At 36.3% G+C, this 24,959-nt stretch overlaps 2 protein-coding genes across 3 annotated transcripts; one reads left to right on the plus strand and one right to left on the minus strand.

The window, feature by feature from the left end:
* Positions 1-302: 302 nt before the first annotated feature.
* LOC307138951 (mannan-binding lectin serine protease 2-like) lies at positions 303-9,310 on the minus strand. Of its 2 annotated transcripts, XM_079837682.1 has the most exons (13): positions 9,219-9,291; positions 8,303-8,408; positions 7,686-7,884; positions 7,341-7,521; positions 6,277-6,399; positions 5,454-5,647; positions 5,209-5,356; positions 4,170-4,291; positions 3,799-3,874; positions 1,478-1,603; positions 1,290-1,373; positions 853-1,190; positions 310-810 (listed from the first exon to the last, which is right to left on the minus strand). In XM_079837682.1, exons 2-13 carry the CDS (start codon positions 8,368-8,370, stop codon positions 442-444), a joined length of 2,028 nt encoding a protein of 675 aa, XP_079693808.1. In that variant the 5' UTR covers positions 8,371-8,408; positions 9,219-9,291; the 3' UTR covers positions 310-441. The 2 variants fall into 2 exon arrangements, with proteins under 2 accessions (XP_079693809.1, XP_079693808.1); XM_079837683.1 differs by having other exon boundaries at positions 303-1,190; positions 9,219-9,310.
* Positions 9,311-14,334: 5,024 nt separating this feature from the next.
* Positions 14,335-24,398, plus strand: LOC307138794 (tumor necrosis factor receptor superfamily member 5). The gene is made up of 8 exons (XM_079837375.1): positions 14,335-14,805; positions 15,954-16,079; positions 16,171-16,326; positions 18,392-18,485; positions 19,435-19,520; positions 19,702-19,818; positions 22,721-22,822; positions 23,819-24,398. Exons 1-8 carry the CDS (start codon positions 14,772-14,774, stop codon positions 23,977-23,979), a joined length of 876 nt encoding a protein of 291 aa, XP_079693501.1. The 5' UTR covers positions 14,335-14,771; the 3' UTR covers positions 23,980-24,398.
* Positions 24,399-24,959: the final 561 nt, after the last annotated feature.

Below are 24,959 nucleotides of genomic sequence, written 5' to 3' on the forward strand. Positions count from 1 at the left end.
AAGAAAGTGTTTTTTTCTATAATTTGCTGTTTAAGCATCGCAAGTGGGCATCGAGTTTAAAAGTCACAATAAAAAGGTTTATTTGATTTGGCTGAAGAGGAAAACAAATCTAGAAAGGCAAAAGTACGAGGCATGGAAAAGAAAAAAGAGAGATGTGGCAGGCTGAGGAAACATGTGAGCTGTTATCATGCTGGTTTACTCATGAAATAAATCTTAATTTATATATAAAAAATAAGAATAAAAAAGTATTTATATTAGGCAAAAAAGAGTGAACATTTGTGACAAGTACAAAAGAGACTGAATGTCTTTATATGTGAAAATGGTTTTATTGGGGACTTGAATCATTTATATATAGCAGATTAGATATAGTAGACAGAGACTTTTCTGATGTGCATTTTAATAACAACTGGTGTAGGTAAATATCATTTTAGTGTGCTGATGTTAGTTTTTTTCAATGGTTTCTTTGATCCAATCCAGGTAGTTTTGGACTTTAGTATAGTAGCCCTTAAAGCTTTCATTTCCACAATCAGAAGGACCCCATGATACAATGCCTGTAAGACGGTAAGGCTTGTCTGGAGACCCATAGCCCAAACTGGGGAAAAACAAAGGACTCCCACTGTCACCTTTACAACTGTCTACACTGCTTCCTCCAGCACAGAACATGTTATGGGTGACAGGAAGACCTCCTGAAACACACATTTCAAGTGGATATGTCTGAACAAGTCCATAAAGCAGATGTCTACTCATTTTACCTCCTTTAACTCCACCAAAACCTGAGATTGTGCCCTCTGCCACAGGTTCATCTGTTTTCTTTGGCAGACACACCGGCCTGATGTTTGGACCGAGTGTCACCCTGGCAGACATTTTGATGAGTGCAATGTCATTATCAAAGTTGTTTGGCTTTCCTTTACCAACTCTTTTATAATTTGGGTGAATTATGATCTTCTCTGTCTCCATAGTGACTGCGTTTGTGTCTTGACCATCAATTAGTCCCCCTAACCAATTCATGGTTGTTTCTTCATATCCATCCACTACATGAGCAGCTGTTAGAGCCCAGTAATCACTGATCAGAGATGCACCACCTCTGGGAGATGACTTATGGAAGAGCTGCCAGGGAATCTGCCCCAGACTGGCTGGCTTCCCACCAAAGACTCTGCCACCAAAAGAGACATCTGTATTCATTCCACACACTAAAAGAGAGAGATAGAAATAGGAAATATATGAAAAAGAGATATGAAAGATAACCAAGTAAATTTGGGTTTATAGGTGTATTTAGGATGACTGAGTACCTGGTTCACATTTAGGCAAATCTTCTGTTAATGTTTGACCACTCTCAGACACCCAATTACCTTCAGCATTACAGATAAAATTACCTGAGGAAAGGGAAGACAGACAAAGTCAGACAAAGATGTGGAACCAATTACTCTTTTATCAAGAATTACACCAATAATGTTCACATAAACCATACACATCTCACCAGTTTTATCCAGTTGATAATATTGAGATTTACACTTGAAACTGATTTGTTTCAGATACGTTGTTGGAGGATCTTTTTCTGATAGCTCCACTAATTCAGGAAGCTCTGGACTGCCACAATCCACGGCTGTGGAGGAAAACAAGAAGAGGTTTTTTTTTTTATAATTTTTTTTAAATGACACTAACAAATTTCAGCTTCATGCTAAAAAAGCATTTTGGATGTGTCTACAAACCTAATGAACTGCCTAGACATCTACGATATACAGTTATACAATAGATTGTGAATGATAATGAACCTATACAGTATTGTTATTGTGGGCACTCCAAAATATTGTGAATAATTATTTAGCACAAATGCATTTTAAGAATACTTTTCCATCAACCGGTTTAAATGTGCAACACTGCATGCGTGCTGTGTCAAAAAGAGGCATGTGCATGAGAAGCACTAAAAGAAAATGCACTCTCACTTTCTGACAGTAAATGGCACTGATGGAACAGCAGAAATGCAGGCGTTAACCCCAAAGCAGCTGCTATACTTTGTTTCTGAAGAGCATTTAAATGTTTAAAACAGCCATTCAGATTTTTGTATTTGCAATGGTGTTCATCATAGCACCAAATACTTAATAGGCTATTTAATTTTTACATTTGAATCTGGACTAAAACATGTCCTAGATATTGATTGAAAATTTTCTGATTCTTTATTATTGTTCAGTAACACTTACAATAAGGCTCCATTAGTTAACATTTGTTCATTCATTATTTAACATAAGCTGACAATGAAAAATACTTCTAAAGCATGTATTAATCTTAGCTAATGTTAATTCCAACATTTACCAATACATTATTAAAATCAAAAGTTGTAACTATATTATTTAATGCACCTGAGCTAACATGAACTTACAATTATCAGTTGTATTTTTTTAAACTAATGTGATAACTTCAGTAACAAATGTAATTATTGCTCATTTTTACTATTAGTTAATGAATTAATTAATGCAACCTTATTGTAAAGTGTTACCTATTGCTCTTTATAATTCTTTTACACTTTAATCTGTTTGAAACATTTGTTGTGTATTGTATTGTTTTATAGTATTTAAAGGGTTAGTTCACCCAAAAATGAAAATTCTGTCATTAATGACTTACCCTCATGTCGTTTGACACCCGTAAGACCTCCGTTCATCTTCGGAACACAAATGAAGATATTTTAGTTGAAATCCGATGGCTCAGAAAGGCCTCTCTTGGCACAATGCACTGTACACTCTCAAGACCCATAAAAGGTACTAAAGATGTCATTACAAAGTCCATCTCACTACAATGGTTCTATATGATAACTTTATGAAGCGACGAGAATAGTTTTTGTGCGAAAAAAACCCTAAATAACGACTTGTATAGTGATGACCGATTTCAAAACACTGCAATCATGAAGCTTCGAAGCGTTATGAATCATTGAGTCGATTCAGCGGTTTGGATCGCCAAAGTCACGTGATTTCAGCAGTTTGGCGGTTTGACACGCGATCCGAATCATGTTTCAACTTGCTGATTCATAATGCTTCAAAGCTTCATGATGCAGTGTTTTGAAATCGGTCATCACTATACAAGTCGTTATTTAGGGATTTTTTGCGCACAAAAACTATTCTCGTCGATTCATAAAATTATTGTTGTAGAACCGCTGTAGTGACATGGACTTTGTAACGACGTCTTTAGTACCTTTTTTGGATCTTGAGAGTGTAAAGTGCATTGTGCCAATGGCCTTTCTGAGCCATCGGATTTCAACTAAAATATCTTCATTTGTGTTCCGAAGATGAACGGAGGTCTTACCGGTGTCGAACGACATGAGGGTAAGTCATTAATGACAGAATTTTCCTTTTTGGGTGAACTAACCCTTTAAATGTTCAGAGTTCTTTTTGTTATAAGAAAAAAAAAAGTTAAAAAGTTAAACCTGTTGATATCACCTTTTTTGCAACTTATTTCAATATTGTGATAATACCATATACCGTAATAAAAGCTTCAGCAATTATCGTGACATCAAAATTTGATACCGTCACATGCCTAGAGCAGCCAAACATTTTCTGGGCATTGGTGTGCCCACCACATGAAAGCTGTTTCAAATGGCTACTTAGCAAATTTGTGCTAGGCAGCTGTTTTGTGAGCTTGTAACATCACATCACATTAACTCATTAACTGTATATAGGGAGAACGGTAGTGAAGACAACCCATTTAATTCTAAGGATCAAAGAGAGGGTGGACAATTATCAGGTCAAAATATAAGATGTCTTCCCAGAAAGCAAGAAAAGAAGACATTATAAGGCGGCATTTTCTCACGTTCACAGGGGATAACAGGACTCCACTCTCCATTCTTCTGGCATGTGGTTTCATACTCGACCTCAGCTGATTCCTTCTGTGATACAAAGATTGACTCATAAACTACCGTATGTGCTGACTGCTATCATCTAACTGCAAAAGCATACTACCCAAATTTAAGGTAATTCAATTTCAATGTATTAATTATTAAATTATGCATAACTTTTTTTCTAAATAAATTATTTATTTATACATTTCTATTAATTATACAATTCATCTAAATCTAATCATCTTGGTTTTAATCTATATTTAAAAATACATTTTATAAAATGTTTCTCAACAAACCCATAACATTAATCTGCAGTTAAAACCAATCAGCCTGAAATACTTACCAATTTTAATACATATCCATTGTCACACTTCACTTTAACCTTGTGGCCCGTGGGATATTTGGAATCAGAATGCTGTGAAATCAGACTAGATGTTGGCGTCACAGGTCCAGCACAATTCATCTCTGAGAGAAAGAAAATAAACAACAATTCAACATGTAAATAAACAATTCACAGCAATTTTCAATCAATATTCATATCAGTGGTATATCAACGATGCAGGGTAGTAACTGATTATATGTAATCCTGGATTACGTAATCAGATTCCTGAAATTACATACTTGTAATTGGATTATATTACATTTTATAATACTTGTAATCAGACTACAGTTACTTTTTTATTGATTACATGATTACTTAATATTCACAAAATGGCATGATTCTCCCTAATTCTCCTAATTTGTTCTTTTAAATTTTCCTTTCTAAAAAATAATTTAGCGTAATTATATGTTCAGAAATTCTTCCAGTTTTGTGGGATTGCGCACACAAGATTGGCCGCGTAGTTAGGCAGCTATGGAAACTGAGAGGCCACATAGCAGAAACATTTGATTTAAAAAAAAATTTAAGATAAAATGAATTATAAGCTTTTCATCACTTTACTAACTCCCTGCAGCTCCTACACAAACGCCAGCATGAGAAAGCCTGACATGTTTAACACACTTCACATTGTTGATAACAAAGACTGGAATAACTTTTCTCTCTCTTCGCATTTTTAAATCAATATGTTACAAGATTATTCCATTCGAATCAATGTGATAAACGAGTTAGGTCAAAAGTAATCTAAAAAGTAATCAATTTATATAACCTCCCTAAATGTGTAATGTAGGCTAATAGATTATGTTACTAACTACAATCTTCATCATGGAATATGTATTCAGTAATGGATTACAGTTTGTAAGTAATCTACCCAGCACTGTCCATCAAAATGGGTTTTTCAATGGCAGATTCTCAGATTGTTACATTTGGTTCCATGAACTTCCACCAATCCTGAATATGCAGTTTATCCTTGCGTAATTTTAAAGATAGGGGGCAACAACCACACCTCTCACTCTGTAGCTGAGGCTAAATCCTCGGTTTGCTCCTTGATGGTCTGTCCTGAAGATAATCTCAACATGTTGAGACCTTGTGAGGAAGAACGGAGGAAGATCCCTTCCACAAAATGTCCTAGCATCACCAGAGAGAGGTTTTATCTAAGAGGAATGGGTATAGAAAGACAGAAAAGGTCAATGAGGAGAAATACAAAGAAAAAGAGACTATGTTTAAATATTGTATAAAAAAAAAACATACAGTTAATGAGTCGGTACACTGTCCATTCTCTTTCATTTCCACATCAAACACGCCTGTGAACGTCAGCTCAAACTGCAGACCTTCTTCTACAGCCAGAGTGTAAGAACACATAGCGTTTTCAGGGTACGGCTCGGGCCAGCCAGGTGATATCAGCACACCTTCTCGAGAGCCTTTGCGATCTTCATTACAGCTAACTAACAGACAGACAGAAAGAAAACAAGATGTGTCACTACCTGCTATATAACTAATCAAATTAATCACAACTAATCACATATATAAATATTTGTTGAGAAAAGCCCCCATTAGCAGATTAGGTATAGTAAATTACACATTTTAAAGTAAATTGTTGAATAGACATTAGAAAATGGTTTTAGAAGTCAATATAATGTTTTATTATATATCATCGAAGCCTATCATTGACTTGAACAATACATTTTTTGATCAAGAGATAAAGACACCTCTTTACCATCTTCAAGAACACCTGTTCTAATTGGCCTTCAATGTTTTAATCATTCATCAGCTGGAAATAAATGTCTGAAAGGGATTCCAAAAATATTGTTCCTCTGTGTCCCTATTCTGTTATAGAATTACAATGATTATTAATATATATATAGATATTATTATAGATATATATAGTTATAGTGTATGGTGATGATTGTTTAGCACTTAGAGAAAACTTTAAGAAAATATACAAATGAGATTTTCTTTTGTTCAAATTAAAATCAATATTTCATGTCCATGTATTTATTTATGTTAAGTAGTCAAGTAATTTACAGGATAATAAAAATAATGGATTTTACATTCGACCACAACCATTCATTACCTTGGCAGGTGTGCTTATCGGGGTCAAGGATGTAACCTGGTCTGCAGAAACAGCGATAACCTCCAATGTAGTTATTGCAGAGTTGGGTGCATTCATTATCAGGGTCCTTACACTCATCAAAATCTAAAAGTCAACAGGATTTGATGTTACATAACACACAAAGTTTATGCCAATCTCATGTTAATATTGAGTATCTATAGAGTAGTATTGCATCCTTCATATCTCCCAAAGAGTCTTTAGTTTTATTATATTTATTAAAAGCCAGATACTCTGTACTGATTGTTTCCGGAAAACAGCCGAGTTCGTGGAGGAGTGCAGTAGGCGTAGCTAAAGAGTCAGGAGCGCACACACAATACATCATGGCATTATCCCTGGATAACTTTCGATCACTATAGGTTTGTGTGATTTACATTATATGCACTTACACGTCAATTGCTAACAAAACACAGACATTTGATGCAGTTTAACTCACCACCTGCGGTTTCGAATCATGACCGTGAAAAAACAAACACACGTGCAGAACTCTGTTGCTGCTCCGGAAAAATAAACTGCATCCACTGTTTCCTTAACGCTGGGTTATTTGGGAAGCTGAACATGGTTATCTTTCCCTCACAACCAGAAACACACTTCTTTAGTGACATTGTTCGTGGTCTAAAAACAAAATGACAGCGCTGCTGACCGCTTCCGTAACCAGAACGGAGCTCGTTGCTCTTGCTCTCGCTCTGGTTGATGTGCGCACACGCTCATCCGGGAGAAGTGACTATACAAGAATTTCCGCCCTTTATGATATCATACAGGGCCGTACTCTGAAAAAAACTTTACGAAACTTATTTGAATCCTGAAGGAGTGTATTTGGCACAGAAATACTCCGTCATACATCCAACTTGTTTTTTGAGTTTCATGAGAATCCAACTCTTTAACAGTGTAAATAATTCAGAATGCATTAAATAGCATTAGAACCCCCCTCCTCCTTTAAAGCAATGGCTAACAACATTCTCAATGACCCACAATCTCATATCCTTTCTGCCCTGCAGACAGTGTATTACTCATAATCTGTTACTCACCCTGAATGGCATAAAAGCCTCGAAATCCAGTATGTCTCTCAGGATTCGAGTAGTCTGCGAGAAATGAAACAGAAAGACAACCGCCAGGGAAGGAGTGAAGGAAAGGGTTGATAGATGCCTGCAGCTCCTTCATGGACTTTCGTCCACACAGATTGAAAAGCAGCTCATCATCTGCAAATACCTGGACAAAAATTGTTGTTACTTACAAAGACACAAATTATAAATAACTGATGTAAAATATACACTGCAGAACATTGTATTTTTCACACAAAGACCTTTAACATAAAACTGCACTTCTATGTGCGCACAGATACAGTATAAGTTTTGGGAAAAAAACACACACACCTTCAAGGAATCGTCCTCACACTCAAGGCTTTCTTCCAGGTCCAAATGTATGAGAGTGAGAGTGATTTTGTGTCCGGTCGGAGCACACTCTTTCCAAGTCAGGCTGGAATCAGGGTCATACCCTCGTGGGTGTCCAGGAGACTGCACCCATCCAGCCAACGGCACTGACCCACACACGGGAAGGAGAAGGACAATAACACTGGACAGGGAGGGGGAAAGTCAGAAATAAACAAATTCATAATGGAGAATGAGGCAGAAAATAGTTGAGTAGAAATGAAGCAGAAAAGACAATAAAAACAAATTCAGAGCATAGCATGTAGCGATTAGATTAGATTAAGATGATAGACAGATAGATAGATAGATAGATAGATAGATAGATAGATAGATAGATAGATAGATAGATAGATAGATAGATAGATAGATAGATAGATAGATAGATAGATAGATAGATAGATAGATAGATAGATAGATAGATAGATAGATAGATAGATAGATAGATAGATAGATAGATAGATAGATAGATAGATAGATAGATGTGAACATCACAGATAATTATGTTAACATCATTGGATAGATGCAATATTTGGAAAAATGACTACATGTAGAGCAATACATACCAGAAAACAATCATGATGAGAAGTGTTAAAACTCGCTCTCTCTCTTGTTTCTGCACTTTCACTTTCATGCTCTGTTTGCATCATCATGTCCCAGCCCACTTTTCCCCTAAAAACAGTCAACATACTTGAGTGTACGAGTGTTTCTCAACATCTGTCAGTGGGCGTTCACCCTGGACTGAGATGAACTGTAGTGAAGATGTAGTGGCTGTTCCGGACAGAACATTGTTGTGGGCAGATACAAGCCTCATTTACATTATTTATAAGTTATGCAGTTATTCAATTATATAAGATTTGTATGTAATTGTTTATGTACAGTGGCCCCCAAAATGTATATGGAAACTTTTGAACACTTAACAAGATATCAACCCCCACATGAAAAAATACTATAGTATATTATAGTAAAATTACTGTAGTAAATACTATAGTGTTTTTGAACTGTACTATAGTAAATACTACAGTAAATTAACAAAGTGTAGTAAATACTTGATATACTAGAATATACTACAATTTACTGTAGTATCTTTACTATAGTATGGTTAAAAAACCCTATAGTATTTACTAGAGTAATTTTACTGGTATTTTACTATAATATACTATAGTATTTTTTCATGTGGGCCCAGGTAAACAAACGAAAGGTCTTGTCCCTTTTAAAAAAATAGCCTTTTTATCATTAATTTTATCTATTTGCTAATCTTCACTACCTTTTATATACCGGATAAAGAATACTGTCAAACGATACAATGATACATTAGCCTACATTAAACAATGCAATTATATATATAAATTTTTTTTTTTCATATTCTATAAAAATACATTTATTCTTCTTAATGTGTATTTTAGTGTTAATTGAGTTCAATTATTTTCACTCTAAAAGTCAACATATTTACTAAAATAAACAGTATTTCAGTTAACTTACAAATTGTGCTTGTCCGCAGATTGTTTATAACAGAAATGTGCAGCCAGAAATACATGGGCTAGCCTCCAATGCTAAAATCCATGCATGCACTTTGACCTGAGAGTTAGTACGCCCTCTGGTGTTAGAAATGAGGAAGAGAGGAAAGTGAGGGGTGGAGACATACAAAGAGGAAGAGACAGAACAGATAAATGGGAAATGGAAAGAAAGAAAGAAAGAGAGAGAGAGAGAGAGAGAGAGAGAGAGAGAGAGAGAGAGAGAGAGAGAGAGAGAGAGAGAGAGAGAGAGAGAGAGAGAGAGAGAGAGAGAGAGAGAGAGGGGAGGTATAGAGGGGAAAGAGAGAGATGGGGCACAGAGGAAGAAGAGGTTATCTGCACTGTATTGTTTGAATTTCTTTTCTAACAACCATTTACCGTAACAACCACACATAAAAGGTCAAATGGTGTCAAACATGTTGATTGAATTATGATATGTCGTTTAACAGGGGGGGTGTACTACTGTAGGCTACTATGTGAAATGTTAGTGGTGTATAGGGCTGTTTAGTTATTTGTTTTTATGTCGTGTCGTTACCTTTCTTCAATGCAACAGTACATTTAACAACTACATTACATGGCCAATGTTAATATTCTCCACAAATTGTTTAACATTACCAATTACTCAGTCTCACATATTTATACATTCGAAAGAGCTAAGCAAGCTTAAGACACCAATCAAAGGAAGTAAAAGTGTTTTAGCTTTAACACAAAAACAAGGAAGTAAAATGGTTCACTATTTACAGAGAGAAGTTTAGCGCAAGCCTTGAATCCCACTTCTGTTGTTGTTGTAAAGATCTTCAAGTTTTAACTGGGGTCAGGGGCGCAACAAAGTGTGCTAGGGGCTCTGAGTGAGGAAAAGTTTGTGTGAAAAAAATATTTAAAGGTGCAGTGTGTGAATTTTAGTGGCATCTAGCGGTGAGGTTGTGAATTGCAATAACCCACTTTCGACGCACATAGAAAAGCTACGGGGGCCAACCCAGGACAAAAATGAGAGAGCAGAGAGTGACTAGCACTCTGTAGAGCATTTTGTCTGTTTAGGGCTAGGCTACTGTAAAAACATGACGGCGCAAAATAGCGATTTCACTGTAAAGGGACCCGCGGCGTATGTAGAAATTGCTCATTCTAAGGTAATATTTTGAGGTCCACGGCATCAAAAAGTTTCAAAACAGAATGCAATATACCTCAGATAACACCATATAAAACAAGCCTGTTCTGCAGGGTTGCCAACTTTCACGCATTTGGCGTGACACGCTTTCAGACTCTGTCTCACGCTCTCACGCTGCCCAACTTAATCTCACGCCAAACTGCCAAACCTGCTTTTGATATTAAACAAAGTCTAAGCTTTTAGATTTGTTTAAGTTTTAATGCGAAATTCAAACAATAAATAGCGTTTTGGCGCTAATATGGCATAACAGTTAAAGCCAGAGTGTTGAAAAACGGAGATGTGACATGCTCTCTCATCTCGCGGGTGCGCGCGCGGTCACGTGCTCCACGGAGCTCTCAATACTTCTAGCGCTGTGTCAATGCATTTGAATGGCTTGATACACAACATCTCCACTTCAGGTGTTTGCAGCAAGTTTTGGTAAACAGTACAGCATAGTGTGCATTGATTATTACGTCAACCATACAGGATCGTTTTATTATAGAGAGTGATGGAGATGCAACATTGTTAACATTAATGTTAATGTTTTTCCTGTATTTAGCCCTCATACACTCATACACATTGATGGTCAAATGTGACCATACACCTTAACTATTTTTCAATTGAATAAATGTTCTATATTTTAGTTCAAAAATATGAATTGAATATTTTGAGATATTTTGGTAATAAATACTATCTGTGCAATAATTATGGTCCTGACCACTTAAAATATTTTTCTTCTAATATTTTTCTTATTTATATTACAATTAGTATTAAGGTTGAATTAGAGAATTCTTATTCAAAGAGGCAAATTAGAGTCATTTTGTGGCTTGAAAAATAATAATTTCCATTTGTAATGCCATTACCCACTGGTGCCTTTATGGCTCTTTAATCAATATACATGTATCTAATCTAGTTGCTCAAAAAAGTATTGCAGTTTTGCATTTTAAAGGGGTCATAGAATGACATTTTTGTGCAAGTTAATATGATTCTTTAGTGTCTAAATGAAAAGTTTGTAATATACTTTAATTAAAAATTCTCATTAGTATTGTAAGAAAACACTCAATTTACCTGGTCAAAACCAGCTCAGTTTTTAGCAAGTCATTTCAGTGTATGTGACTTTAAATGATAATGAGCTTTGCTCACCCCGCCCCCTCTGCTCTGTGGGGCGTTCGGTTCGACCCGACACAACACCACAACACATGTGGAGGGTTGCCTTGACAACATTTGAGGGTATATTTTCGAGAAATAATGGCAACGGGAGTCTCTGAAGACACATCTAAGCAACCTTATCATTTTGAACCGGAGTCGGACCAGGAACAGATGACGAACCCATCGAAGTTCGAACAGGACGTTTCTGAATGGTTGGTTAACGTCATGTCACTTTGATCTATCTTTGTACTGCCAGAGTAGTGTAGTTGCTATGTGTTTACTGATGTTAGTTAATTGACAGATTGATGTTATGTTATAAGATTTTTTTTTTTTACATTACTTCTTAATCAGTAACAGACACCGTTATAAACCATGTACAAAAGTAAGCTTAGTGTAGTGTTACCACGTTAACTTTATCACCCGAGTACACAGTTTGTAATAACAAACATAACGCGTTGTTCATTATAAACGTGGGATTATGAATTATATTGAGAACGTCATAAACAGAAAGCATGCCGTAATGTAACTTACCCTGTAAACATTAGCCTCATTCATCGTGAAGCGTGCAAGCGATTTACAAAGATTAATATAAAGGTTGATAAAACGTTACACTCACATCTTCGATCTTCCTGAGGTGCAGCAGGAACACGATCCTTTTTTCAAGAGCAGCTTATTAGCAAAACCTGCTTTATACTGACGCTCGTTTATAAAGCAGTCTGCTGAGAAATGATTGCGCAAACATTGACGTTGATCGGGGGGAATACTCCCTTCTAAAACAAAACTCAGCAGCCACTGGGTCTTCAGCGGTTCGGATTTAGGAACATCAAAACGACTGCTGTGTTCGTTATTACACCCAACAACACAACACCAAAATCGCTTAGACGCCATTCTGCTCCAGAGTATCAACAATGGCGGACTGATGACAGCTTGCTCAGGGCGGGTCTGTGTTGAAACGCTGCTGTCAATCAACAATCTTAGGAGGGGCGTACACCGTGTAACGTCACACGGTCAGACGGCTCGATTTGAGACAGGGGAAAATATATAAGGAGATTAAAAAAAAACACTGGATGTATTTTTATCAATATAGGATGGTTGTGTACAGGCACTGCCAACACACATTTCCGTATAATCAACTTGTAAAAGTGCATGTACCATTCTATGACCCCTTTAATAAATATTTTGATATGATCAAACACTAGATTTCTTTAAATGGGAAATTTTAAAATGTTAATAACGTACATATCCTTATTTCCTTATATGTAGGCCTACAGCAGGCTTTGAATTGATACTGAAATCGATATACGATATAATCTTAGGCTATATGTAGGCCTACAGCAGGCTATGAATTGATACTGAAATCGATATAATCGATATACGATATAATCTTATATGTAGGCCTACAGCAGGCTATGAATTGATACTGAAATCGATATAATCGTACGGTAATTGGTTAAGTACCCCCCCCCCCCCCCCCAAAAAAAGAAAAGAAAATCTCACTCCAACCTGATCTCAAAAGTTGGCAACCCTGCTGTTCTGTTCTTGATTTATTTGCTACCAATTATATGCAATTATTTTATAGAAATTTCTGTATACGGATTGTCCGTGAAAGTTTTTCCATTTTAGAGTTGAAGGAAATGTCCGTAACTATAACGGGAAATGTACCGGTAATTTTCTGCCAGTACATTATCCGTGTTTTTTTTTTTTTGTGTGTTCTTTTTACAGTGTAGGCCTATAGTTATGATATTTGTGGCTGCACCGGGGGTCCGTAATTACTAGGTTAAAGTTACTCCACTGAGGCTAATCATGAGCGGTCCATGAACGTCTATAAATAGGCCTATCTCTTCGATGTACTTGGGGGGCGGGGTTAAGGGGGCCGTACACATTTCTGGTGTTATTTTTGTGGTTGTGTGGGGCATTCTACAGCCCTTCATCAAACCTTTCAACACAGAGCCCACCTTAGATTGTTTTAATCAATCATAAAAAACAGATGAACGCAATCAGTTAATTAATTCTGATTGGGTGAGCAAGGCAAATGTTTGGGTGGGCTCAGCCCACCCCTGCCCATGCCTAGAACCGGCCTGATATAAAATCTGTGTGATGCCAACTGATGAGTTTGTTCACATCACTTGGTTCATTAAAACACCTAAACATGTAATTTTTAAGACAGCACATTTTGTCTCAACAACACGTTGGAGATTAGATAAATCATGCGAGGAAAGACCTTTTCCTACTAAAATATTAGATATTGGTATTTAGAAGGTCCTTGGTGCAACGGCATGGCAGCACTCAAATTAGAGAGTACAGTAATGATATGAAACTACACTGTTAACAGTTCTGACCAAATGAGGAAAAGAGTAGGAACACACACACACACACACACACACACACACACACACACACACACACACACACACACACACACACACACACACACACACAGTGTCTTCCACGAAAGTGTCTGTGGGTTTTCATGTCAGACCTCAATTTTTCTGACATTTAGATCACACAAATGTGTGATTTTCAGAGCAGATAACAACAAATACATTCATATTTTGCAAATAAAATACATAATGGATGTAGGTTTTTTTTTTGTTGGTGTAAATCCTAGCTGAGTAGAAACTTCTCTCAAACTTTTGACACCTCAATCATGCTAGTATTAAAAGTACTCATGATGATTTACTTTGGATGTCCTCAATAATGTTGACTGCTTTACTTAATACTATTTCAGAAAAATTTCAATCACACAATAAATTCAGGTCTTGTAATGTTGACATTATCTCTGTCAGCGCGCATGAACAGGAAGGAAGGCGAGAGAACGCGAGCACAAGAGCAGAGGGTGGATAGAGGTAGTGGGGCTTTCCATTGCATTGGGTAGAAAAAAAGAGTAACAGAGGGGTTAAGAGTGGGTGACGTAAAAAAAAAAAGCCACAAAGGAAAGAGAAAAAAGTACTCCTCTGCCTGCATCTGCCTGCAGCCGATAAACGGAGACACCACACAAAAAGTAAGCAAGTAAGTGTGACAGACAGACAGAAGAGAAAAGAGAAGAAGAAAACTGACACAATAGCATTACCAAATAATCATACATTTCTTGGTAACGTCAAGACATTTAGAATCACTTCAAGTTTCCATAATTGGTGTTAAGTGGTGTAAGCCAACAGGCTTCATATGACTGCACAAAACTATTCACACTGAAACGACCAAACCGAGACAACAGTGAAAGTAGCCGAGATGGGAGAAGTGAAATGCAATAAATGTCCGAAAGGTAAGATTTTCATATCATTACGCTACAAACTAGGCTGTATTTAATATTATAATATATTAAAGTCTGTTTTAATCATTGTTGGTCAAAATTTAGGTTCTATTTAAACTTTAAGCAACATTATGAAAGCAGTTCACAAATCAACATGTGAAAAAGACTGAACTTTTCTTTACTGTGATGTTTTACAGCGACATTATTTAAGTTAATTTATTTTCAATTTGTTTTGAGTTCGGTGCTAATTTAGTGACATAACTTCCCATACAATTGATTGTAAGGCACATCGTATTATTTTTTCTTATCATATTGTTTCATCAAGGTGAAACCAGCCCACTAGAGCCTCTGTTATATGCAGGACATCCTGTACTGTACTGCTAACAATCTACGCATTAACATTACACAGGATATTCTGTATTCATTTGAAATAATGATATATTAAATGGAATTTTTAAAAAAAAGTATGTATGCACCACATTATATAACAAAACCGCATTTAATTTAATGACAGATAGCGCAAGCACACTTCTCAAGCAAAATATTTCACAATAATAAGCTTTAGTAAGATGTTTTAAATGATAAAACTATATATCATTCAAAATGTCGTATTTGAACACTTTTTTGGTTATCAAAATATAGTGGATGATGTTCATAGTTAATGTGATGAACTACATCTCTGAACTTGAGGAGAATGAACTTCATACATTAATGAACACTTTTGGTTATAATTGCAAATGTGATTTTTTTTTTTTTGGGAGAAAAGCTCTAGCATCTTTGCATATTCCACTTTTATTTTATTGTATATGCTGCAATGGAATCTGTACAATTTAAAATTAAATAACAACATTCTGTCATCACTTACACAACAGAACACAAAAGATGATATTTTGAAGAATTTCTCATTGTGTTTTTGTCAATGAAAGTCAAAGGGGTCCAATACTATTATTTTGGACCCCATTGACTTTCAATAATGGGCGAACAAACATTGAGACATATTTCCAAATACTTATTAAAGTCTTTAAATCTTTTCAGGTCATATGCAAGCAACGTCAACAAATTACTGCATTATTGGCTTTTACATGCATAGATTATAAATGATAGACTTCTCTTGTGATTGTGGAGTCTTGTGCAAAAACTGAGCTTTCTTTCTATTTCAGGTAAATATGAGGTTACCAAATGTAATGCCACATCGCGTTCAGTGTGTGAAACTTGCCCACATCGTACATTCAGTGATCAGGAAAACAACTTGAATCAGTGTCGAGCCTGCAAGGAGTGCTTCAGCAGTAATTTCACATTCCTTTACTCTTGTCTTTTGTACTAATAATGCTACATGTCTTTTTTTAGGGAGTAATGTTTTTTGTATGTGTGTGACAGGCCATAACTTGGTGATGGTAAATGAGTGTAAGGTGGACAAAAACACTGAATGCAGGTGTAAGGTGGGATACTACTGTACACAGCCAAACGATTCTTCCTGCGATCACTGCAGTCCTGCTTCCACGTGTCCACGGGGAACAGGGGTCAAAATTCGCCGTAAGTATCTACCTTTGCGTATCAGTGTGATTACTCTGAAAACTAGTTGAAAGACTCTGAGAAGGGAAAGTAAACCTGAATTAAACCAATCATGAGCTGTGTGAAAAGAACACTATGCTTTGCCACAATATCCACAATGACTCATATATTGCCAGGTCAAAATAGCAGTCAGTTGAGTTTGCATTAAAGCATGAGTTTTGTGGCTATACCTGTCGGAAGATCTGCTGAACCGCTTCCATGGAGTGTTCGGACTGGAATACAGTCAAACCAAAATTTATTCAGACACCTTCAACATTTTCTCACATTTTCTCACATTATCAGAGTTTATTCGCTATAGTTTGGAAAATGGAAATAAAATATGACAAGAACTCAGAGTAAAACTGTGTCAGAACAAATTCATCTTGATAATGTCAGATAACTTTGATAGAAAGGTATGTAATGGATTACAATCAACCAATCAGCTGTCAGCTGTTTAATGCAAGTACATGATTAGATAATACAAATTTAGGTCAACCAATTACCAAGCAATGCTTCATTTTGTTCAGTCTGTGGTGTAAAAGGTTGCATTAACAATTAAAGAAAAAACACTTAAAGGGATAGTTCACCCAAATATGAAAATTCTATTATTAATCCCCCTCATGTTGTTCCAAACCCGTATAAGACCTTCGTTCATCTTCAGAACACAAATTAAGATATTTTTGATGAAATCCGAGAGCTCTCTGACCAGTGGCGTTACTTTGCTTTGAAAAGTGGTGGGGACACCGCACAACTCGTTTTGCTATGTGTTTATTTAATAACCGAATTTACTTGGGGACTGAGTTCAGAGTTGGAAATGCACTTAATTTTCACTTTGATGTACACATGCATCACATTCACAGATTATTCTATAAACATCCAATAAGCAAAACGTAACATTCATAACACATCTAGGGTAACGTTAGCCTAATATCAATCAAAATACGCAAGATAAATTTGGCAATCTGCCATTAGCTCATTACCCTTCCAAATGCGCAAATTGAAATTGCGAATTGAAAATACGCCCAATGGAAAAGCGTCAATTTCGCAAAAACTCCCATATGTCGCAAAAATGTTTTTACGCTCGCATGAGGTGGTTTTTCAGGCAATTCGAAAAAGGAAATTTTGGCAAAACTGCAATGGAAACAGGTCACCTGGTACGGTGACACATTGCTGCCACATGGGCCCTACATATTATTTTTTTCCATTCAAGTATGTCGTAATAACGAGATGTTAATATGTTGTTTTAACAACATATTTTCTCATAATAACAAGGTCTAATCTATCGATTTAATATTCATCGTTGAGGACGTTGAAAAGCTTCTGACCGGCGGAAAAATTTGTTAAATTAATGAATTAGATTATGAAGAATGACGATTTGTAGATTTGTGCTTTTGCTTTAATACACACATTCCGCAATCTATTTTTCAATTACTTTTAAATTGTGTTGGGGACATGTCCCACCCGTAAATTACACCCATGTCTCTGACCCCTCCATAGATCTGTTGCGTAAGCGTAGGAGACTGACACAGACTGTCATTATTTTTGCGCACAAAAAGTATTCCCGTCGCTTCATAAAATTAAGGTTGAACCACTGGAGTCACATGGACTATTTTAACAATTTTCTGGGCCTTGAAAGTGTTAATTAAATTGCTGTCTATGGAGAGCTCTTGGATTTCATCAAAAATATCTTAATTTGTGTTCCGAGATGAACGAAGGTCTTGAGGGTTTTGAACGGCATGAGGGCGAGTAATTAATAACAGAATTTACATTTTTGGGCGAACTACCATTTAAAGCAAAACATGGTCAGGTCAAAGTGTCTGAATAATTTTGGTCCCAAATTTTTATACATTTTGCTGATAGTCCACTGTATGAAGAATTTTTGGGCATAAAATGTCAGTGTTTAATTTATTTTGCTATCCTCACTTACATAAATGAACTAAAGTGTCCTGCACCCACTAGTAAAAAATTGATATCTGGTGTCTGAATAATTTTTGGTTTGACTGTATGTGGCAGGTGGGCTGTTGAATAACTGAAGTTGTGTTTGCAGACACGTTCCAGACAGACACTGTGTGCACACCCTGCCCAGAGGGAACCTACAGTGACGTGGAGGACTTTGTTTCCGGCTGCAAAAATCATACAAGGTGAGAGTCAGTGTTACATACAATCATAAGGTGCTGTTTATAAACATTTGCAAACTAATTTTTCCTCGCATGATTTAATATGGAGACTCAAATTTAGACATTTTGGTTGAGCAGACTGGCAGAGAAACACAACACTTCTCATAAATTCACAACGACCCCGCCCCACCCACACACACACAGTGTGTATGACTACAGAGTTATTTAAATTGAAATGATCTCTTGTGAAACTATTGCTGGAATCACAAGCTTCTGACTCACATTAATGATCATTTCCAAGTCTTATGCTTTTTTTTCCGTAACACTTTACAGTAAGGTCTCTTTTGTTAACACTAGGTAATGCATTAACAAATAAGCAATATATTTTCGTATGTTAACATATACAACATATACAACTTTAGATCTTAAAAATGTATTGGTAAATGTTGAGATTAACATAAGCTATAAATGCTGTAGTGTTGTTCATTGTTAGGTCATGTTAAGTATCTTAACAAATGAAAAAGTTGTTTTCTGTTAGCAATTTTTCACCTATAATGGTCCTTTCTTTTCCACCTCTATCTGATATAAAGAAAAGTCAGTGGAGGAATGCATAGCTTTTATGTAGCTTATTAACCATTACCGGTTTTACGTAAACGTGTCTTGTGCAATTCTCCTACACAAAATCAAACCACATTAATTTGCTTCCATTCAAAAAAAAAGTGTAGACGTACACTTTGTAGGTGGGTGGGTGGGTATCGCTTCCTTTCTTAAACTCTCTCTGACATATTCATACACACAAATATTTCTTTCCCTTTTTTTCTACACGTAGGCCTACACAAAGTAGGCCCTACAAACAAAACATAAATATATCATTAAACTCAAACATAATTATTTTCCTTAGCTCAATTGCTAGGCTGTACAAATTTAATAAAGTTTCCCATCTGAAATCTTTGCCTCCTCTGTCATTTTACAGTTGTGATGATTTTAATCGAATTCTGAAGATTCCTGGGAACAGCGAATCAGATGTTAAGTGTGGAGATTTTAAAAGATGCTCTACATGTGAGTCTCTCTAAGCTACCTCTACTGGGAAATCTCTTACTTTAATATTGGAAATGTCGCCATGTTCAATGTATTTTTTGAATCAACCAATCAATCAGTCAGTCAGTCAATCAATCAAATAAATTCATTTATTCATGTAAAAAAGACTAACTCTTAGCTCATTATTTATTCTTTATTTCAGCTTGTTCTTGGTTGTTACCTGCTAGCCTGTGGACAGGGATCGTGGTTACTGTATTAATTGTATTTCTGGTCCTGTTTATAATGTATTGGAGAAACAAACGTCGTTCAAAAAGATCAGGTAAGAGTAATACATTATTAGGTCTCTTTCGCTAAACGTGCAAGGATGCATACGCATGTATTTTCAGGAAGATATGTTGATTTATGAATAGGTTCACGTTAATATTCACAATTTACAATCAATTTTGACAGAGAGAGAGCGCACGAAAGTGCAAGAAATAGAGGTGACATTATATTGAATACTATAATATGGAGTATATTTTCTGGTGTTTACCTTGAAAGTCTTAATCAACTTTTTAGAATGTTGCAAAACACACAGCAAAAACCCCAGTGTTAAATTAACACTCTTCAGAGTTTATTTGACTCCACACTCAAGAGTGTTAAAAGTAATTCTCAAAAAGTGTTAAAGTTAATGAGATAATTAAGAGATTATTTAAGTGATGATTGACAGTCAAGTTTTGTCAAAACATAACCAAAAACATCTGGTCACATTTTCTCTGGACTTGTCTGGCTGCTATAAAGGAAGCCATCCAAAAATGTATGTTAAAATGTCAAGGGTCAAGAGCCCAACTAAAGCAAACACTGATCACCATACTGGTGACTTAAAAATGGCATTCAGTGATTCTGCTTGTTATCATCAGGTGTCTTCACTAATGGTCAATCATCAATTAATTAATCTCTTAATTATCTCATTAACTTTAACACTTCTTCAGAGTTAATTTTAACACTCTTGAGTGTGGAGTCAAATAAACTCTGAAGAGTGTTAATTTAACACTGGAGATTTAGCTGTGTAGAAGCATTTCTGATATTGAAGGGAAGCACATTCCATAACTTGGGGGCTTTAAATAAAAAAAAACTCTTTCCCCCATGGTCTTAAGTGTACATGAAGGCTGAGGAAGTAAAGTCTGAGTGTTGGCAGAACAAAGAGAACGTTAAGGAGTGTGTGAACTAATAAGATCACAAAGATATGTGGGTGCTGTCCCATGTAATGCTTTTTTAAAACCAATTCTAGCATTACTGGTAAGCCAGTGCAACTGTGAAAGCACCGGTGTAATGTGTGAGAGGTATGAGTTAGCATACGAGAGGCAGAATCTTGAATATACTGTAGCCTGCTTAAAGATTTAACTGGAAGGCCAGAGAACAAGGCATTACAGTAATCTAACCAAGACGTTATAAAAGCCTGTGAGCCTTTCTGCATCAGCAAAAGAGAGTAATGCTCAAAGTCGTGTCATGTTGATAGAAGGCAGTTTTTGAGATGTGCATCAAATGATAGCGGAGGATCAAAATTGACACCAAGATTCTGCACCTGTGATGTGGGAAGTACCATAGAGTCAACAACCAAGTTGATATTATTGGCCTCACGAGTAGCCGCCATTGTACCAATAAGCATCAGCTCAGTCTGCATAGCAGTGATACCCAAGGCCATGCTTCCTGATAATCTGCCCAAGTGGAAGCATATATAATACACTAAATAAAGTTGGGCCCAACACTGAACCCCGAGGAACTCCTTGCCGAACAGGCACAGTATCAGATTTGTGATTTCCCAGGCTAACAACTGAGCATGATTAGTTAAGTAAGACTGAAACCAATTGAATACTGTCCCAGAGAGACCCAGCCAATGCAGCCTGTCCAACAAAACAAAATGGCATATGGTGTCAAAAGCAGCACTGAGTTCTAACAAGACCAAGATACTGCATACACCAGAGTCAGCTGCAATAAGATATACCCTTTTCTGAAACCAGATTGAAAAGTTTTAAGGAGATTGTTCAGTGCCAAGCAATTATTTAACTGAGTAGCAACAGCACACTCCAGAACCTAAAACAGGAGGTTTGAAGTAGGCCTATAGTTGGACAAATCAGAAACATCACAACCAGGCTTCTTAAGGACTGGTGTAATATCAGCTATTTTTTAGCTTATCATCCGTATAAGAATACGTGGAACAACAAATGCAGAAAAAAAATGTGTGTAAGGAAGGACTATATATATACATTTAAAATACATGTATAATATGTATAGGCCCAATGTATAATTACATATTTTATTTTTTAATATTAAACAAGAAATAGAACGCAAAAGCACTGACAAATAATTTTTCCTCCCATCTCATTTTTTCCCCTTCACCATGTCCCTTTAGGGGCTCTGTAGATATAAGATACAAGACAAGTTCACAGAGACAAACATTTCTGCTGAGTGGTCAATAAAGTCAAGCTGACTTCATTTCAGATCTGTAGGTTGTTGATCTAGGTTGACTATAACTGTCCTTGATGATGGGCGAGCAGAATTTTTCATTGACGTACATAAAAGGGTAATTTACTGTCGCAGTAACAGCAGATTTGATCGATAGGAAACCCCAAACTTTGTCTCTAATGCTACAGGATGAATATACATACGTATACTAAACATGCAAATGCTTTGCATTTTAAGCCTTTCCTAAAATAATATGCATACTGTAAAACATTTGTACAAAAATGAGTTTGAGATAAAACAATAGATCTTCCTGAGGGATGAATAAACTTGCTCTAAAATCTTACGTACATCTGCTGCCATCACTGATTTCCAACATCAGGGTGGATGTACAGTCAAGCTTCTGTTGTGTGCTCTGTCAGTTGCTTTCAGCTTAGTGCACAAGATGCCTATGATTAAACTGATGCTGGTAAACCACATCCTACCAGTTCTACATGCATGCTCACAGACTTAAATCAATGTGATGTAAACAGAACAACCTCTCTTAAAAATATCAGACACATCTGATGATTGGTTGCTGGAAGTAAAATACATAATACAAATGACATCCAACTCTCTCACACAAACAATTCTGCCATTTTATGCATTAAGAACATATCAATATAATCAAAATGTGTTAAATGCACATCTAAACATTAACAATACATATTAATGTAAAGGACGTGTATTTTTTATATATATTGTGAGCCATTACTGATGTTTTGCATGTGTGTTCTCAGAGATTTCTTTAAGCACCATCTCGCCAGTGCTTCCTCCAGACATCCTGAAATATCCTGCAGACTTTGACATGGAGAAGTGTGCAAAATGTGATAAACATAAAGGTAAAACTCACCTTTGTTATCCTCATGTTTCTCTCTGATAATCACACACATGTTCCTCCTTTTACATAGACAAAATATTCCATTATCTGTTCATACACACCTCTCTGTAAAATATCTATTTACATCAGGGGTCTTCAACAGGAAAATCTATTGTTTGATCTCAAACTCAAAAGTGTTTTACAGTAAGCTTATTATTGTAGGAAAGGCTTGGAATGCAAACATTTAAACATAAACGAGAGGACCGAATGCTTCGGAAAGCATTTGTATATTCACCATCAGCTGTGACCTGGAAATCTGTCATATAATATTCACATGGCTCTCTAGAATCTTACCGAACATCCCTACATTATGCAATAAACACAGCCAGGATAGTTTCGAAATGAGCAATACCAAATTTTGTGATGACTTCAAATATGGCTTTGCGTCACTGTTAAAACAGTTCGACATTTCCTTTGAACTCGTCTGATCTTATCGACTCGCAGACGACAGGATCCAAACCACATAGGCCTCGTCTTACACAGCATGTCAAATAGGCCTATTCTGGTAGGGTTGAGCTGTTCTGGCCTCCCACGACTCCTACACTTTCCTCCTGCACTTAATTTGGTGGGGGCGGTAAAGTATTTGATGTCTCTGCTAAACACAAGGGTCTGACTCACATGCTGTTATAAAACCAAAACACATCATATTGTGACAGCAGTTACGGAGTTTCCGGTTTCTACAGTAAGCAGCTTTTCTGGTCTGATCTCATAAGGTCAAATTTACGAGAAACTGATTACACTTGATCTGGACATTTTTCAGTGTCGCATGTTGAAACAGCTATGCTAAAACAGACCACTGTGGTTAAAAGAATATCTGAATATACGTAAATGTAATCCAAGTAATTAAAAAGCCTGTAAATAGAGTTTACAATACTTATCAGTTCAAAGAAAACACAAATTATTCGATATTGGCTAATCACTGATCAATAATTTTCTTTCTTTTTTTTTTTTTCCCCAGCTGAAAATTACACAGACATGGACAGTAGCATACAGTGTGATGGAGTTATGCCAATGATGTCAGAAAATTACAGCCAATTACCTGCCGCAAACGGATATACAGACAGCACGTGTCACTCCCTTTATCAGTCGCAGCCACAGGAGTCTGAATGGAACGATTAACTTTGATGCATTAACTCCCTATTAGTGCAGAATTGTTTGTATTATCAAATATCTTAAGTGTGGTTTTATCTATCACTGTATAAGCTTTACTTCTGTTCTGGTAGAATGTGTGTGTAAATAACTAGTATTTTATTTTTCACAGTAAAAATACATTTAATATACAATAATCAAGATGAATGAACAACTTAACACTGTCTTTAGTTAAGATGCTTGCTGGTCTTGTTTTTCAGATGTTTCATTACATTTCAATAAAATGTTGTTTTGTTTATTTAGATAATCCCACAAATATGTGCAAAGCAAAGGGATGAAGAGTGTCATACCTTTTTTTATCACAAGATGGCGCAATATACTTTAAGCATGTCCTTTAAACTTCTGTCAGCAAGTTATTTTCCCAATTAAATTTCATAGGCGAACCTATCAGTCAGTCAGTCAAAAGCACGTACTTCACTACAAAGCAATATGTGGCGTCGGGACAGGCAATTACAATAGTCTTATCCTATGGTCTTATCTCATTTTGCTTCCCCCTTTGTTTTGAAATAGCAAATATTCCTTTTCCAAGTCTATTGTCGCACCCTAGAGGCTAAATGAAGAACTGCAAGGTGGAAGGCATTTCATTTTTCACTGGCTGGTTGAATACGGAAGCCCTAAAAGGCCATCGCTGCGTCCGCATACTAACCGTACTAAATACTAGTATTCGAAACAAAGAATTAGTAAGTCCCAAATCGTAGTATGTTGAAAAGAGTATTCCAAAGATTTCCAGATGGTAGCCTGACGTCGTCATACTCAATTCTAGTCAGAATATGACGAACTGCCCGAGTAAAAATGTTGTGGGCGGGGCTAAGTTCGGCTGGCATCCAGGCTATCCAGATGGTCTACTAGACTCTTAAGTGCAGATCGATGCGCACTCTAACGGCTGATATTGCCCACAACCCATTGCAAGATGGACGAGGATTCGATTAGAACTACAAACGCGGATAAAA

This window comes from Gobio gobio (genome assembly GCF_949357685.1).
Source record: "Gobio gobio genome assembly, chromosome: 15".
Lineage (NCBI taxonomy): Eukaryota > Metazoa > Chordata > Actinopteri > Cypriniformes > Gobionidae > Gobio > Gobio gobio.